At 44.1% G+C, this 15,097-nt stretch overlaps 2 protein-coding genes across 2 annotated transcripts in view; both read right to left on the reverse strand.

The window, feature by feature from the left end:
- LOC130298197 (oocyte zinc finger protein XlCOF7.1-like) overlaps nt 1-15,097 on the reverse strand; it is a 286,423-nt gene that overhangs the window by 200,184 nt on the left and 71,142 nt on the right. The gene's annotated exons all lie outside the window — the stretch shown is intronic.
- LOC130298203 (gastrula zinc finger protein XlCGF17.1-like) lies at nt 447-6,098 on the reverse strand (the record flags this gene model as incomplete). Its single annotated transcript, XM_056551118.1, has 3 exons — nt 447-634; nt 972-1,658; nt 5,975-6,098. Coding segments are annotated over 3 exons (999 nt in total), but the record flags the coding sequence as incomplete, so codon positions are not given.

Consider the following 15,097-nt stretch of genomic DNA (forward strand, 5'->3'; position numbering starts at 1 on the left):
AGCACAGTGCTCTCTGCTGACATCTCTGTCCATTTTAGGAACTGTCCAGAGCAGCATATGTTAGCTATGGGGATTTTCTCCTACTCTGGACAGTTCATAAAATGAACAGAGATGTCAGCAGAGAGAACTGTGGTTGTGATGTCAACAGAGAGCTCTGTGTTCCAAAAAGAAAATAATTTCCTCTGTAGTATTCAGCAGCTAATAAGTACTGGAAGGATTACAATTTTTATATCAAAATAATTTACAAATCTGTTTAACTTTCTAGCACCAGTTAATTTAAAAAAAAAAGTTTTCCACCGGAGTACCCCTTTAATAATTGGTAACAAGTTTGGAGATGCAGTATATGATATATGTATAAATGTCAGATATCCTATGTACATGGATAATATATAGATGTGTTATCTGCATCATTTATTGCTCTGAATTGGCTTCTCCCCTGTGTGAGTTCTTTGATGTACAACAAGGTCTGATTTCCGAGTAAAACATTTACCACATTCTAAACATGAAAATGGCTTCTCCCCTGTGTGAGTTCTTTGATGTCTAAGAAGACTTGATTTGTCAGGAAAATACTTTCTACATTCTGAACATGAATATGGTCTCTCCCCTGTGTGAGTTCTTTGATGTCGAGTAACATCTGATTTCCAAGTAAAACATTTCCCACATTCTGAACATAAAAATGGCTTCTCCCCTGTGTGAGTTCTTTGATGTACAACAAGACCTGTTTTATTAGTAAAACTTTTCTCACATTCTGAACATGAAAATAGCTTGTCCGCCCTGTGAGTGCTTTGATGTTGAACAAGATTTTTTTTTCCCAGGAAAACATTTTCCACATTCTGAACATGAAAATGGCTTCACCCCTGTGTGAGTTCTTTGATGTACAACAAGACCTGATTCATTAGTAAAACATTTCTCACATTCTGAACATGAAAATGGTTTCTCCGCTGTGTGAGTTCTTTCATGTCGAGTAACACCTGATTTCAAAGTAAAACATTTCCCACATTCTGAACATGAAAATGGCTTTTCCCCTGTGTGAGTTCTTTGATGTTGAACAAGAATTGATTTGTCATTAAAACATTTTCCACATACTGAACATGAAAATGGCTTCTCCCCTGTGTGAGTTCTTTTATGTTGAACAAGATGTGATTTCTTAATAAAACATTTCCCGCATTCTGAGCATGAATATGGATTATCCCCTGTGTGAATTCTTTGATGCTGAAGAAAAGTTGATTTCCGAGTAAAACATTTCCCACATTTTAAACATGAAAATTCCCCTGTGTGAGTTCTTTGATGTCTACGAAGACTTGATTTGTCAGTAAAACACTTTCTACATTCTGAACATGAAAATGGCTTCTCTCCTGTGTGAGTTATTTGATGTCTAAGAAGATGTGATTTGTCAGTAAAACATTTCCCACATACTGAGCATGAATATGGTTTCTTTCCTGTATGATCTCTTTGATGTCTTTTATTTTTCTGAACACCCTGTGATGACTGAGAAGACAGGACCTGTATATAAGGATGAGATGACAGATCTTGGCTGTGAAGGGCTGAGGGTGTATCTGGGATAATGGAATGTTCTTCATATGTATCTTGTGTGATATCATCATCTGCTTTATAATCTGAAGATATAAGATTCTCCTCTGATCTCCTGCTACAAGAATCTTCAGAGAATAACACAGATTTTATTATTAGTATTAACCCCTTAACAACCCAGGAAATTTAAGCTTTTGTGTTTTCCTTTTTTCCTCCTCTCCTCATAGCCATAACTCTTATTTTCCCATGTACACTGCATTTTAGAGCTTGTTTTTTGTGGGACGGATCTTACATTGTATTAATGAGCATTAATATATAAGTCAGGAGTGGTACTTGGGGAAGGCGGTGGCGGGCACTTTGGGGAGGCTTAGACTGCCAAACTAATGGTGTTGTGGCCTCGGATTGTCTTCGGCTGTGGGGTGACCTTGTGACCTATCTTTGTTTACTTACTGTTTTGCCTGATGTCGATACCTATAAGCTCGTAAGTGACATGATGTCTACTCTCTTTGGGTGGGGAGGGTGGGGGTTCAATGGCTAATTTTCTACGTTGATCGTTGCACCATTGTTTATTATTATGGTTTCCATGACCGTTTCATTTATGCATCTCATATTTATTTCATTGTATTCTGTCGAAATTTGTAAAATGTTTGAAAAAACAAATAAAGATATACTTAAAAAAAATATATATATATAAGTCAGGTCCATACAATCACAGCGATATCTAATTTGCATAGTTTTTGTTACACTTTACTACTTTTTGAAAACAATTACAATAAAAATAGCTTTTACATTTTTACAACAAAAAAGTTCAAATATTATTGGAGGGGTTAATTAAAAAAAATTTAAAACATCTTTTGAATGTTTTTTTTTTTTTAACACTTTTTGGTCCCTCTGTAGGACTTGTATGAGCAGTCATTGGATTGCTAATACAGATCAGTGCAGTACGTATTTACTCCTCGCCTTCAAAAAATCATAACTCTTATATTTTCATCCACAGACTAGTATGAGGACTTGTTTTTTGCGGGACCAGTTGTCCGTTGTAATGCCATCACTCACTTTACCATAAAATGTATGGCGCAACCAAAAAAATACTATTTGTGCGGGGAAATTAAAAAGAAAACCACAATTTAGCAAATTTTGGAAGGTTTTGTTTTCACACCGTACAATTTATGGTAAAAATGATGTGTTCTTTATTCTTTGGGTCAATTAGATTAAAATGATACCCGTGATAACGTACTTTTCTATTACTGTTGGGCTTAAAAAAATCACAAACTTTTTACCCAAATGAGTAAGTTTAAAATCCCCCTAGTTTGAAGACACATAACTTTTTTTATTTTACTGTATAAGCGGCGGTATGTGGTCTCATTTTTTGCGCCTTGATCTGTAATTTTTATTGATACCATATTTGCTTATATAAAACTTTTAATACATTTTTTATAAATAATTATAAAGAATAAAATGTTATAAAAAAGCTGCTATTTTGGACTTTTTTTTTTTTTTTACGTTCACCATACGGTATCATTAACATTTTATTTGAATAGTTTGGATATTTATGCACGTGGCGATACCAAATATGTATCCCAAAAATTTTTTTTTTTACACTTTTTGGGGGTGAAATAGGGAAAATTGGACAATTTACGTTTTTATTGGGGGAGGGGGTTTTTCAAATATTTTTAACTTTTATTTTTACACTTTAATAGTCCCCATAGGGAACTATTTATAGCAATCATTCGATTGCTAATACGGTTCAGTGCTATGTATAGGACATAGCACTGATCAGTGTTATCGGTGATCTTCTGCTCAATCGCAGACCAGAGCAGAAGACGCCGGGAAGGCAGCAGAGGCAGGTGAGGGGACCTCCGTCTGATGTTCTGGACGATTGGATGGCCGCGGCAGCGCTACGGGCGATCTGATCATCCATTTTCATGTCCGCAATGCTGCAGATGCCGTGATCTGTATTGATCACGGCATCTGAGGGGTTAATGGCGGACATCCGTGTTATCGCGGATGTCCGCCATTACCGGCAGGTCCCTGGCTGTGATCAACAGCCGGGACCTGCCATGCATGATCCGGGCATCGCTCCGATGCCCGCGGTTATGTAAAGGACGTAAATGTACGTCCTGGTGCGTTAAGTTCCAGTTTACCAGGACGTACATTTACGTCCTGCGTCGTTAAGGGGTTAAACTTATTTTACTGAATAGTGAGTAAAGAGACGTAAAGTGTAAGTACAGACCATGGAAGTCTATGACAAAATCCCATTCAGCACAGCATGATGTATACAGAGTGAGGACAGCTGCATAACACAGTCACTGACTACAGACACAATACAACCTAAACCGGGAACCTTAAGGTCACGTTCACACGTACAGGATCCTCTGCAGATTTGATGCGCAGGATTTGTAACTGCAGATTAGAAGTTGTGCTCAGTCATTTAGTTTACATTGAAATCTGCAGCAGAAAATGCTGTGAAGCAAATCTGCGTAAGTAAGAACATACCCTAAAGGGGTACTCCACCCACAGACATCTTATCCCCTATCTAAAGGGGATAAGCACCCAGGCAGCACCCAGCGTTCTGAAAGTTTTTTTTAGAATGCTTGGTTTGGGAAGCAGTGGCTGTGACGTCATGTCATGCCCCCTCGTGAGGTCACATCACGTCCTCTCCATTCATGTCTATGGGAGGGGGCGTCACATCTCCGGCTGCCCAAACCTAGGGTTCTAAACATACTGTTTATAATGCAAAGTGCTGCACGCTGATCACAGGGGGTCCCAGCTGCAGGACCCCCACAATCAGACATCTTATCCCCTATCCTTTGTGATAAGATGTCTGTGGGTGGAGTAACACTTTAAACTTGAGCAGGTAACACCTCCTGAGCCACCACGGATAACACATCATCAAAATACCCATCAGCACTGGAGACCACGAGGACCTGCGTGACCACAGAGGAAATATACCACGATAGGATAATCCTAATCATAGCTTTGTCTTTGTGGAACTCTGGGGATGAAGAAAGCCCACCCAATATCTGTCCCTAGCAGGACCCCAAGTGTTTCCTCACCAGGTTTGGCATGATCCGAGCAAAGGGCCCAATAAAGACACATCCCCTCCCCCCTGCTATAATCCTTCTCCTCCACGGAAAGGGGGGTTGTCCTAAGCTGCATTGGTTTCACCCTTTCAGATGATCCAGGAGGCCACAATCTCATCTTGTATAATATCGGAGAATCCACTAGAGCACGTGTCCACCAGCGCTTCCTTATCCCAGCACACTTCTGCTGCTACAATACACAACTCTATTGAATTCTTGGCCACAGTTCTCGTCCCGTTACATGGACATGAGCTGCTCTGCCGCAGAGGGAGAACGGACAGGGAGATGAAATGTCTCTGTAGTCGTAGATAATACGTTTATCAGTCTCCAAAGAGGATTCACCGGGGATAGAGCGTTATCAGTAAGGAGGGAGATCAGGAATCCTACCTTACTTCTATCATTAGGACAGGACTGCGGGGCCATTTCCAGATAAATGCCCACTTGGTTCAGGGAGCCTCTACATTCATTAGGATCGCCCCCATAATGCTGGGGAAGCGGGGCAGATCCAGTAAACCCACAGGAGGCAATGGCTTCTATGGCAGCAGAAATAGTTGCCGGAGCAGGAAGGTAGGTGGCTGCCGGTTGAGGCACAGGAGGCTCTAGGGGAGACGTACGATTCTAAAGCGTCTGCATTACAAGTGCCAATTGCTCAATCCTCTGATCCTGCAGATCCATTATAGTGAAAATGTTTGGTGCTGGTGGATTGTCTGCATCATCCGGATTCATGGCCCTTGTGTAATGTCAGGAACCACAAAACCAGATGGAGATGATCAGAACAAATCACCTTTATTATATTCTCAACCGTCTCACATTCTCATCATTTATAGTTTATATTCTGACTGAATAAAGGAATATATAGCAGAAAAGACTGACAGGACACAGGGCTTAAAGGGGTACTCCGGTGGAACACAATTTATTTTAGATCACCTGGTCCCCAAAAGTTCAACAGGTTTGTAAATTACTTTTTATTTAAAAATCTTAATTCTTCCAGTACTTATCAGCTGCTGTATGCTCCAGAGGAAGATGTGTAGTTGTTTTCAGTCTGACCACAGTGCTCTCTGCTGCCACCTCTGTCCAGGTCAGGAACTGTCCAGGGTGTGAGAAAATCTTCATAGCGAACCTCTCCTGCTCTGGACAATTCCTGACACAGACAATTGTGGATAAGAGCTGATAAGTACTGGAAGGCTAAAGATTTTTAAATAGAAGTAATATACAATTCTGAATAACTTTCTAGCACCAGTTGATTAAAAAAAATTGTTTTCCATCGGAGTACCACTTAAAAAAATTCCATAAAAAATAATTACAGACGGTGACTAAGCAGAATCTGTGACTGATCTCTGCAATTAGTGGTTACTACTCACCTGGGTGGTTACCTGTAGGAATGTCCTCCTTATACTGCTCATCACTGCTCACATCTGTCTCTTCTTCTTCCTTTATGTCTGCAGCATTAATATGGATCAAATCTTTCTCTGTAGGAATGTCCTCCTTATACTGCTCATCACCGCTCACATCTGTCTCTTCTTCTTCCTTCATATCTGTAGCATTAATATTATTCAGATCTTTTCCTGTAGGAATGTCCTCCTTATACTGTTCATCACCGCTCACAACTGTGTCTGGAGCATTAATATTGTTCGGATCTTCACCCTGATCCATAAGATGTGAAATAAATATTGTAAAAGTCATCAGACAGTAGGAGAAGTCACGTGGGATGTTATAGATGAGCAGGAGATGAGGAGTCATGGAGGGTGAGGAGACTGACCACAAGAGCTTCACAGCCCTTCTACAGATCATAGGGAATATCTCCATCTACCTGATCATCCTGTGGAAGAAGAGGACGGGGACACCTCTCTGGTGCTGTTCTCTTACTGGATCTGACTGTAGGGAACACATACAGAGACTGAATTCATTCTTTACATACAAATAATGAGAGGACGTGTGTATATAGTCATGTCTATTACCTGGTGATGTGAGGGGCTGCTGATCCTCCATCATGACCTGATCCTTGTACTGATCCTTGTGTCCTTCTACATACTCCCACTCCTCCATGGAGAAATAGACCGCCACGTCCTGACACCTTATAGGAACCTGACACATAATGATACAGTCATCACCCCGACCCCTCCAGTGGTGTTACTGTATAATGTCCCAGCATTCCCAGCAGTGTCACCTCTCCAGTCATCACCAGACCCCTCCATTACTGTATAATGTCCCAGCATTCCCAGCAGTGTCACCTCTCCAGTCATCACCAGACCCTCCATTACTGTATAATGTCCCAGCAGTGTCACCTCTCCAGTCATCACCAGACCCCTCCATTACTGTATAATGTCCCAGCAGTGTCACCTCTCCAGTCATCACCAGACCCCTCTATTACTGTATAATGTCCCAGCAGTGTCACCTCTCCAGTCATCACCAGACCCCTCCATTACTGTATAATGTCCCAGCAGGGTCACCTCTCCAGTCATCACCAGACCCCTCCATTACTGTATAATGTCCCAGCATTCCCAGCAGTGTCACCTCTCCAGTCATCACCAGACCCCTCCATTACTGTATAATGTCCCAGCAGTGTCACCTCTCCAGTCATCACCAGACCCCTCCATTACTGTATAATGTCCCAGCAGTGTCACCTCTCCAGTCATCACCAGACCCCTCCATTACTGTATAATGTCCCAGCAGTGTCATCTCTCCAGTCATCACCAGACCCCTCTATTACTGTATAATGTCCCAGCAGGGTCACCTCTCCAGTCATCACCAGACCCCTCTATTACTGTATAATGTCCCAGCAGAGTCACCTCTCCAGTCATCACCAGACCCCTCCATTACTGTATAATGTCCCAGCAGTGTCACCTCTCCAGTCATCACCAGACCCCTCCATTACTGTATAATGTCCCAGCAGTGTCACCTCTCCAGTCATCACCAGACCCCTCCATTACTGTATAATGTCCCAGCAGTGTCACCTCTCCAGTCATCACCAGACCCCTCCATTACTGTATAATGTCCCAGCAGTGTCACCTCTCCAGTCATCACCAGACCCCTCCATTACTGTATAATGTCCCAGCATTCCCAGCAGTGTCACCTCTCCAGTCATCACCAGACCCCTCCATTACTGTATAATGTCCCAGCAGTGTCACCTCTCCAGTCATCACCAGACCCCTCCATTACTGTATAATGTCCCAGCAGTGTCACCTCTCCAGTCATCACCAGACCCCTCTATTACTGTATAATGTCCCAGCAGTGTCACCTCTCCAGTCATCACCAGACCCCTCCATTACTGTATAATGTCCCAGCAGTGTCACCTCTCCAGTCATCACCAGACCCCTCCATTACTGTATAATGTCCCAGCAGTGTCACCTCTCCAGTCATCACCAGACCCCTCCATTACTGTATAATGTCCCAGCAGTGTCACCTCTCCAGTCATCACCAGACCCCTCCATTACTGTATAATGTCCCAGCAGTGTCACCTCTCCAGTCATCACCAGACCCCTCCATTACTGTATAATGTCCCAGCATTCCCAGCAGTGTCACCTCTCCAGTCATCACCAGACTCCTCCATTACTGTATAATGTCCCAGCAGTGTCACCTCTCCAGTCATCACCAGACCCCTCCATTACTGTATAATGTCCCAGCATTCCCAGCAGTGTCACCTCTCCAGTCATCACCAGACCCCTCCATTACTGTATAATGTCCCAGCAGTGTCACCTCTCCAGTCATCACCAGACCCCTCCATTACTGTATAATGTCCCAGCAGTGTCACCTCTCCAGTCATCACCAGACCCCTCCATTACTGTATAATGTTCCAGCAGTGTCACCTCTCCAGTCATCACCAGATCCCTCCATTATTGTATAATGTCCCAGCAGTGTCACCTCTCCAGTCATCACCAGACCCCTCCATTACTGTATAATGTCCCAGCAGTGTCACCTCTCCAGTCATCACCAGACCCCTCCATTACTGTATAATGTCCCAGCAGTGTCACCTCTCCAGTCATCACCAGACCCCTCCATTACTGTATAATGTCCCAGCAGTGTCACCTCTCCAGTCATCACCAGACCCCTCCATTACTGTATAATGTCCCAGCAGTGTCACCTCTCCAGTCATCACCAGACCCCTCCATTACTGTATAATGTCCCAGCAGTGTCACCTCTCCAGTCATCACCAGACCCCTCCATTACTGTATAATGTCCTAGCAGTGTCACCTCTCCAGTCATCACCAGACCCCTCCATTACTGTATAATGTCCCAGCAGTGTCACCTCTCCAGTCATCACCAGACCCCTCCATTACTGTATAATGTCCCAGCAGTGTCACCTCTCCAGTCATCACCAGACCCCTCCATTACTGTATAATGTCCCAGCAGTGTCACCTCTCCAGTCATCACCAGACCCCTCCATTACTGTATAATGTCCCAGCAGGGTCACCTCTCCAGTCATCACCAGACCCCTCCATTACTGTATAATGTCCCAGCAGGGTCACCTCTCCAGTCATCACCAGACCCCTCCATTACTGTATAATGTCCCATCAGGGTCACCTCTCCAGTCATCACCAGACCCCTCCATTACTGTATAATGTCCCAGCAGTGTCACCTCTCCAGTCATCACCAGACCCCTCCATTACTGTATAATGTCCCAGCAGTGTCACCTCTCCAGTCATCACCAGACCCCTCCATTACTGTCTAATGTCCCAGCAGTGTCACCTCTCCAGTCAGCAGCTCCATCATCTTGTTGATGAGTTCTCGGATCTTCTGTTCATCCATTTCCTCATGTATCAGGGAGTGAGGTGGGGGCCCCGGGATTGGGCTCAGTGTTCTTCCCCCATCCTTCACACACAGGGGCCCGACAGCGCTCACTAGAGGACTTCTTCACTACTGTGTAATCCTGTGTATGGAGAGACACATTAATATAACTATATACATTCCCAGAATCCCTCACCTCTCCAGTCATATCCATCTGTTATTACATAGATAAGAATGAGGTCATGTGACATCACTCCCAGAATCCCTCACCTCTCCAATCATATCCATCTGTTATTACATAGATAAGAATGAGGTCATGTGACATCACTCCCTGAATCCCTCACCTCTCCAGTCATATCCATCTGTTATTACATAGAAAAGAATGAGGTCATGTGACATCACTCCCAGAATCCCTCACCTCTCCGGTCATATCCATCTGTTATTACATAGATAAGAATGAGGTCATGTGACATCACTCCCAGAATCCCTCACCTCTCCAGTCATATCCATCTGTTATTACATAGATAAGAATGAGGTCATGTGACATCACTCCCAGAATCCCTCACCTCTCCAGTCATATCCATCTGTTATTACATAGATAAGAATGAGGTCATGTGACATCACTCCCAGAATCCCTCACCTCTCCAGTCATATCCATCTGTTATTACATAGATAAGAATGAGGTCATGTGACATCACTCCCAGAATCCCTCACCTCTCCGGTCATATCCATCTGTTATTACATAGATAAGAATGAGGTCATGTGACATCACTCCCAGAATCCCTCACCTCTCCGGTCATATCCATCTGTTATTACATAGATAAGAATGAGGTCATGTGACATCACTCCCAGAATCCCTCACCTCTCCAGTCATATCCATCTGTTATTACATAGATAAGAATGAGGTCATGTGACATCACTCCCAGAATCCCTCACCTCTCCAGTCATATCCATCTGTTATTACATAGATAAGAATGAGGTCATGTGACATCACTCCCAGAATCCCTCACCTCTCCAGTCATATCCATCTGTTATTACATAGATAAGAATGAGGTCATGTGACATCACTCCCAGAATCCCTCACCTCTCCGGTCATATCCATCTGTTATTACATAGATAAGAATGAGGTCATGTGACATCACTCCCAGAATCCCTCACCTTTCCGGTCATATCCATCTGTTATTATATAGATAAGCATGAGGTCATGTGACATCACTCCCAGAATCCCTCACCTCTCCAGTCATATCCATCTGTTATTATATAGATAAGAATGAGGTCATGTGACATCACTCCCAGAATCCCTCACCTCTCCAGTCATATCCATCTGTTATTACATAGATAAGAATGAGGTCATGTGATATCACTCCCAGAATCCCTCACCTCTTTAGTCATATCCATCTGTGATTACATAGATAAGAATAAGGTCATGTGACATCACTCCCAGAATCCCTCACCTCTCCAGTCATATCCATCTGTTATTATAGAGATAAGAATGAGGTCATGTGACATCACTCCCAGAATCCCTCACCTCTCCAGTCATATCCATCTGTTATTACATAGATAAGAATGAGGTCATGTGACATCACTGCCAGAATCCCTCACCTCTCCAGTCATATCCATCTGTTATTACATAGATAAGAATGAGGTCACGTGACATCACTCCCAGAATCCCTCACCTCTCCAGTCATATCCATCTGTTATTACATAGATAAGAATGAGGTCATGTGACATCACTCCCAGAATCCCTCACCTCCCCAGTAAGCCGGAAGAGTATCTGTAGGGTGAGGTTTATGATCCTGTCGGCCATCTTGTTCCTGTCTCTCTCCATGGTTGATGGGTCATCCAGGAGAATTCTCTTATATAGAAGATATCAGCAGAGGATCCTGGATTGGAGAAACCTGAAGGGAAGAAGAGGAGATGATGATAAACCGCACCAGATTCTATGGAGAAATAAAATCCATTTCCTGGAGATAATCTGGGGAAACATCTGAGGAGACATTATAGGAGTTTTCAGATTTCTCTATAAAACAAAATCCATTGTCCGAGGGCTGTAAAATAAGAGACTAGAGCGCACTCCCCTCTCCCGTCCAGTGGTGGCGCTCTGGTCCTCCAGGTCTTCTGAGGTCGCTCTCCCTGCTCTGCTGAAGACGTTGTGAATCCATTTCTCCTAATCTCTGAGGCTGCGGTGTATTCAGAACGTCTTCATCAGAGCAGGGAGAAGAATAGAGGGATTCAATATGACATTGTCCAATGAAGAATACAGAAATGTGTCCACTAGGGGGCACAATATACATCACAATTACATCAGGATTTTATGTGAATTGTGATATGTCCCCCCGGAAGAACCTGCTATTACCTGCAGCAGAGGCCGAGCATCATATACCGTTACACACGCAGGGTCTGGGCCACCACCGGAGTCAGTGTTTACCAAGCAGGGTGCCTCCAGCTGTTACAGCATTTGGCTGTCAGGGCATGCTGGGAGTTGTAGTTTCACAACAGCTGGAGGCACGATGGTTTGGAAACACTGTCTATAGTAATAATAGGGTCGCGGGAGAAACTTAAAAAACCTGATGCTTACATAGTCCTGTATGGAAGAAGTGGCTGATACCCGGAGAAAAGAGACTGACCAGGTGACAGGATGGGCGGGTAAGTGACCTGATACCTTCACCATCCAGACATCCCCTGGGGGGCAGTATAGACAGGAAATCAGGAAACAACCGCTGGTTGGCACGGAGCTCCCTAGAAAAACAACCGCACAGCGCCATGTCTAAGCCACGCCCACCTACATTATTTTATTACAAAAATGGGATATAAACGTATTAGGGGAGGGGCTTCTATTACAAACCCTGAATAACGCTCTGCCATAGTGATCAGTGTTATCGGTGCTCGGCTTATACAGGCTGTGGAGGTGTCTGTATACTTAGAGCACCGATCTGAGCACAGAGCACGGTAAGGGGCCCTCCGGCCGTCATCTCAGCTGATCTAAACTCCGCCCCCCAACAACTGCATTTTACTAATATTAGATCCTGCAATCGACTTTGATCATGGAATCTAAAGGGTTAATGGCGATGAGCGTCATTAGTGGTGAGTCCTGGCTGCTTATAGCTCCTGAGCTCACCTCAAAGTCCCATATGGGGCACAGAATGTAAATATACATCGTGTCCTTAAAGGGGTACTCCGGTGCTTAGACATCTTATATAAGATGCCTGATCGCAGGAGTCCCGCCGCTGGGGACGCCCGGGATCATGCACGGGGCATCCCGTTTGTAATCAGTCCCCGTAGCGTGTTCGCTCCGGGTCTGATTACAGGCGACCACAGGGCTAGCTGTCATGCCCCCTCCCATAGGCTTGAATTGAGGGGTGGAGTGTGACGTCACATGCCGTCGGCCCTGTGGTCGCCGATAATCAGATCCAGAGGGGACACGCTCCAGGGACTGATTACAAACGGGGTGCCGCGTGCAAGATCACGGGGGTCCCCAGCGGCCGGACTCCCACAATCAGGCATCTTATCCCCTATCCTTTGGATAGGGGATAAGATGTCTAAGCACCGTAGTACCCCTTTAAGGGTTAATAACAAACATCCCCAATAATCCTGATCTGATGGTGACCGCACACACATACCTGTATCTGTAGAGGAGCCGTGTGCTTACAGGACCTGCGATGATGTCACCGTCATGTGATCAGTCACATGGAGGAGGAGTCACATGATCAGGGGCTGCTGCTCTGAGAGATCTCCACACACAACACAACAGCAGTGACTGCCCCACCAGGACCTGCTCTGTATCTGCTACATGCTGGAGGTGTAGGACCTGTGATTATGTCACAATCATGTGACCAGTACATTTGGGGGCAAAGTATAGCAGTAAAGATGCGACTGTGGCGGAAGGACCTGTGGGGAGGATCATGTGACTGGAATGGGCGGAGCTCCGCAGCGCAGGATAGAAGATATTGTGATTGAAGGACCTGTGATAATGGTCATGTGACAGCAGAGTCCTGCATACACTGAGCAGATGAGCTCCTGATCATGTGACTCCTCCTCCATGTGACTGATCACATGATGGTGACATCATGCAGGTCCTGTAAGCACACGGCTCCTGTACAGTCTGCAGGTGGAGGTATGTGTGTGGTCACATCTGGAGTACTGTCATGTTTTTGTACTATTAACCCCTTCAGGATTCGACAGTTTTGAGTTTTAACCCCTTAAGGACACAGTGATTTCTCTTTTTAATGTTTTTCTCCTCGCCTTCTAAAAGCCATAATGATTGCAATTTCCTCTTTATAAACCCATATGAGGCTTCTTGTTCTTGTTGTTTTTTCACCACAGATTTGTACTTTGTAATGACATCACTCATTTTACCGCAACAATGGTGAAAAAAATATTAATTGTGGGGTGAAATTGAAAAAAAAAAAAAGCAATTTTTACAATCTGGGTTCTTCTGTTTGGACGCAGTGCACATTACGGTAATAATTCTCTTTATTCTGTAGGTCCAAACGATTACAATGATAAATGATTTTTAAAATATAAAACAATTCAAACTTTTTGTACAAAAGAGAGTCTGTATCAGATTGTCCTACCTTGTCCCCTATAACTCTCTTATTATTCCGTATACGGGGATGTATGAAAGTAATTTTTTCCGCTGTGATCTGTAATTTTTATCGGAAACACTTTAGTTTTGATGAGACTCTTTGATCACTTTTTAAGAATTTTTTTCTGGTCCATGAAGTTGTATTTTTTTACGTTTACGCCATTGACCGTGCGGTTACACATATGTTTAGGTTTATTTTTGTTTACATTATTTTATAATTAAACAAATTGGTAAATGGGGAACATTCAATCGTTTATTAGGGGAGGGGCTTATTCACATTAAGTTAATGTTCTTTTTACCTTATTCCCAGTTTTTTAGTCCCTGTAGTAGACTATTACATGGAATCTATAGATTACATACACTGATCAATGCTGAGATGCTGAGGCTGCCTGCAGGATTGGAGCGTCGTTCAGACAGCGTGGAGCGAGGTTAGGGACCTCCACACGTTCTCTCAGCTGACCGGGACCCCGCTATTTCCCTGTGGGTGTCCTTATCAGCTCCACTGAGCTACCGGAAATAGATTTTTGGCATTGGTGATGTCCGGCATTAGCAATGAGTTCCAGATGCTGATAGCAGGTAGGACCTAGGGGCTATGAATCGTGCTGAACTCCTGACTGTGCTTCATAGACTGGCAGCGGCCTCCCTCCCCTCCAAATCTTATCACTTTAATGACAGGTGTCCCTGCTCTGAAAGGGGTTTCCTGCACAAGAGCAGAAGATATGCCAGATTTGATGCGTCTCCTGCTCCGGAGCTGGGCCCATGGCTATACATTATATACCTCCTGCCCAGTCAGCAATGAAGGAGTTAAATGGTGGTGATGCATTGCCACTTAACTTTTTTGGGGCCACACACTATACAGATAGCTGCGTATTGTCCCTTCTACTCGCTGGGATAAGAACAACCAGTCTATTTAGGGTTAAGTGCGCACAGCACTGCCAATTCTATCCTTAGGGGCCAGACAGTAAGCAGCCATCTATATAGTCCCGGGGGAGGGGAGCAGTGATACTATGAAATATCACTTAACTCCTTACACTCCATGGGACGGGCGCTTTGGGTATAATGAGCTGAACTGACAGCTGGACCATCAGACATGCGGTCAGTTGGGGACATGTGACCATAATATAGAGGATCTGCCCCGACAAGTATTCACCTCATCATCCGAGAGCAAGAAGAT

Source organism: Hyla sarda (assembly GCF_029499605.1).
Source record: "Hyla sarda isolate aHylSar1 chromosome 1 unlocalized genomic scaffold, aHylSar1.hap1 SUPER_1_unloc_4, whole genome shotgun sequence".
Taxonomy (NCBI): Eukaryota; Metazoa; Chordata; class Amphibia; order Anura; family Hylidae; genus Hyla; species Hyla sarda.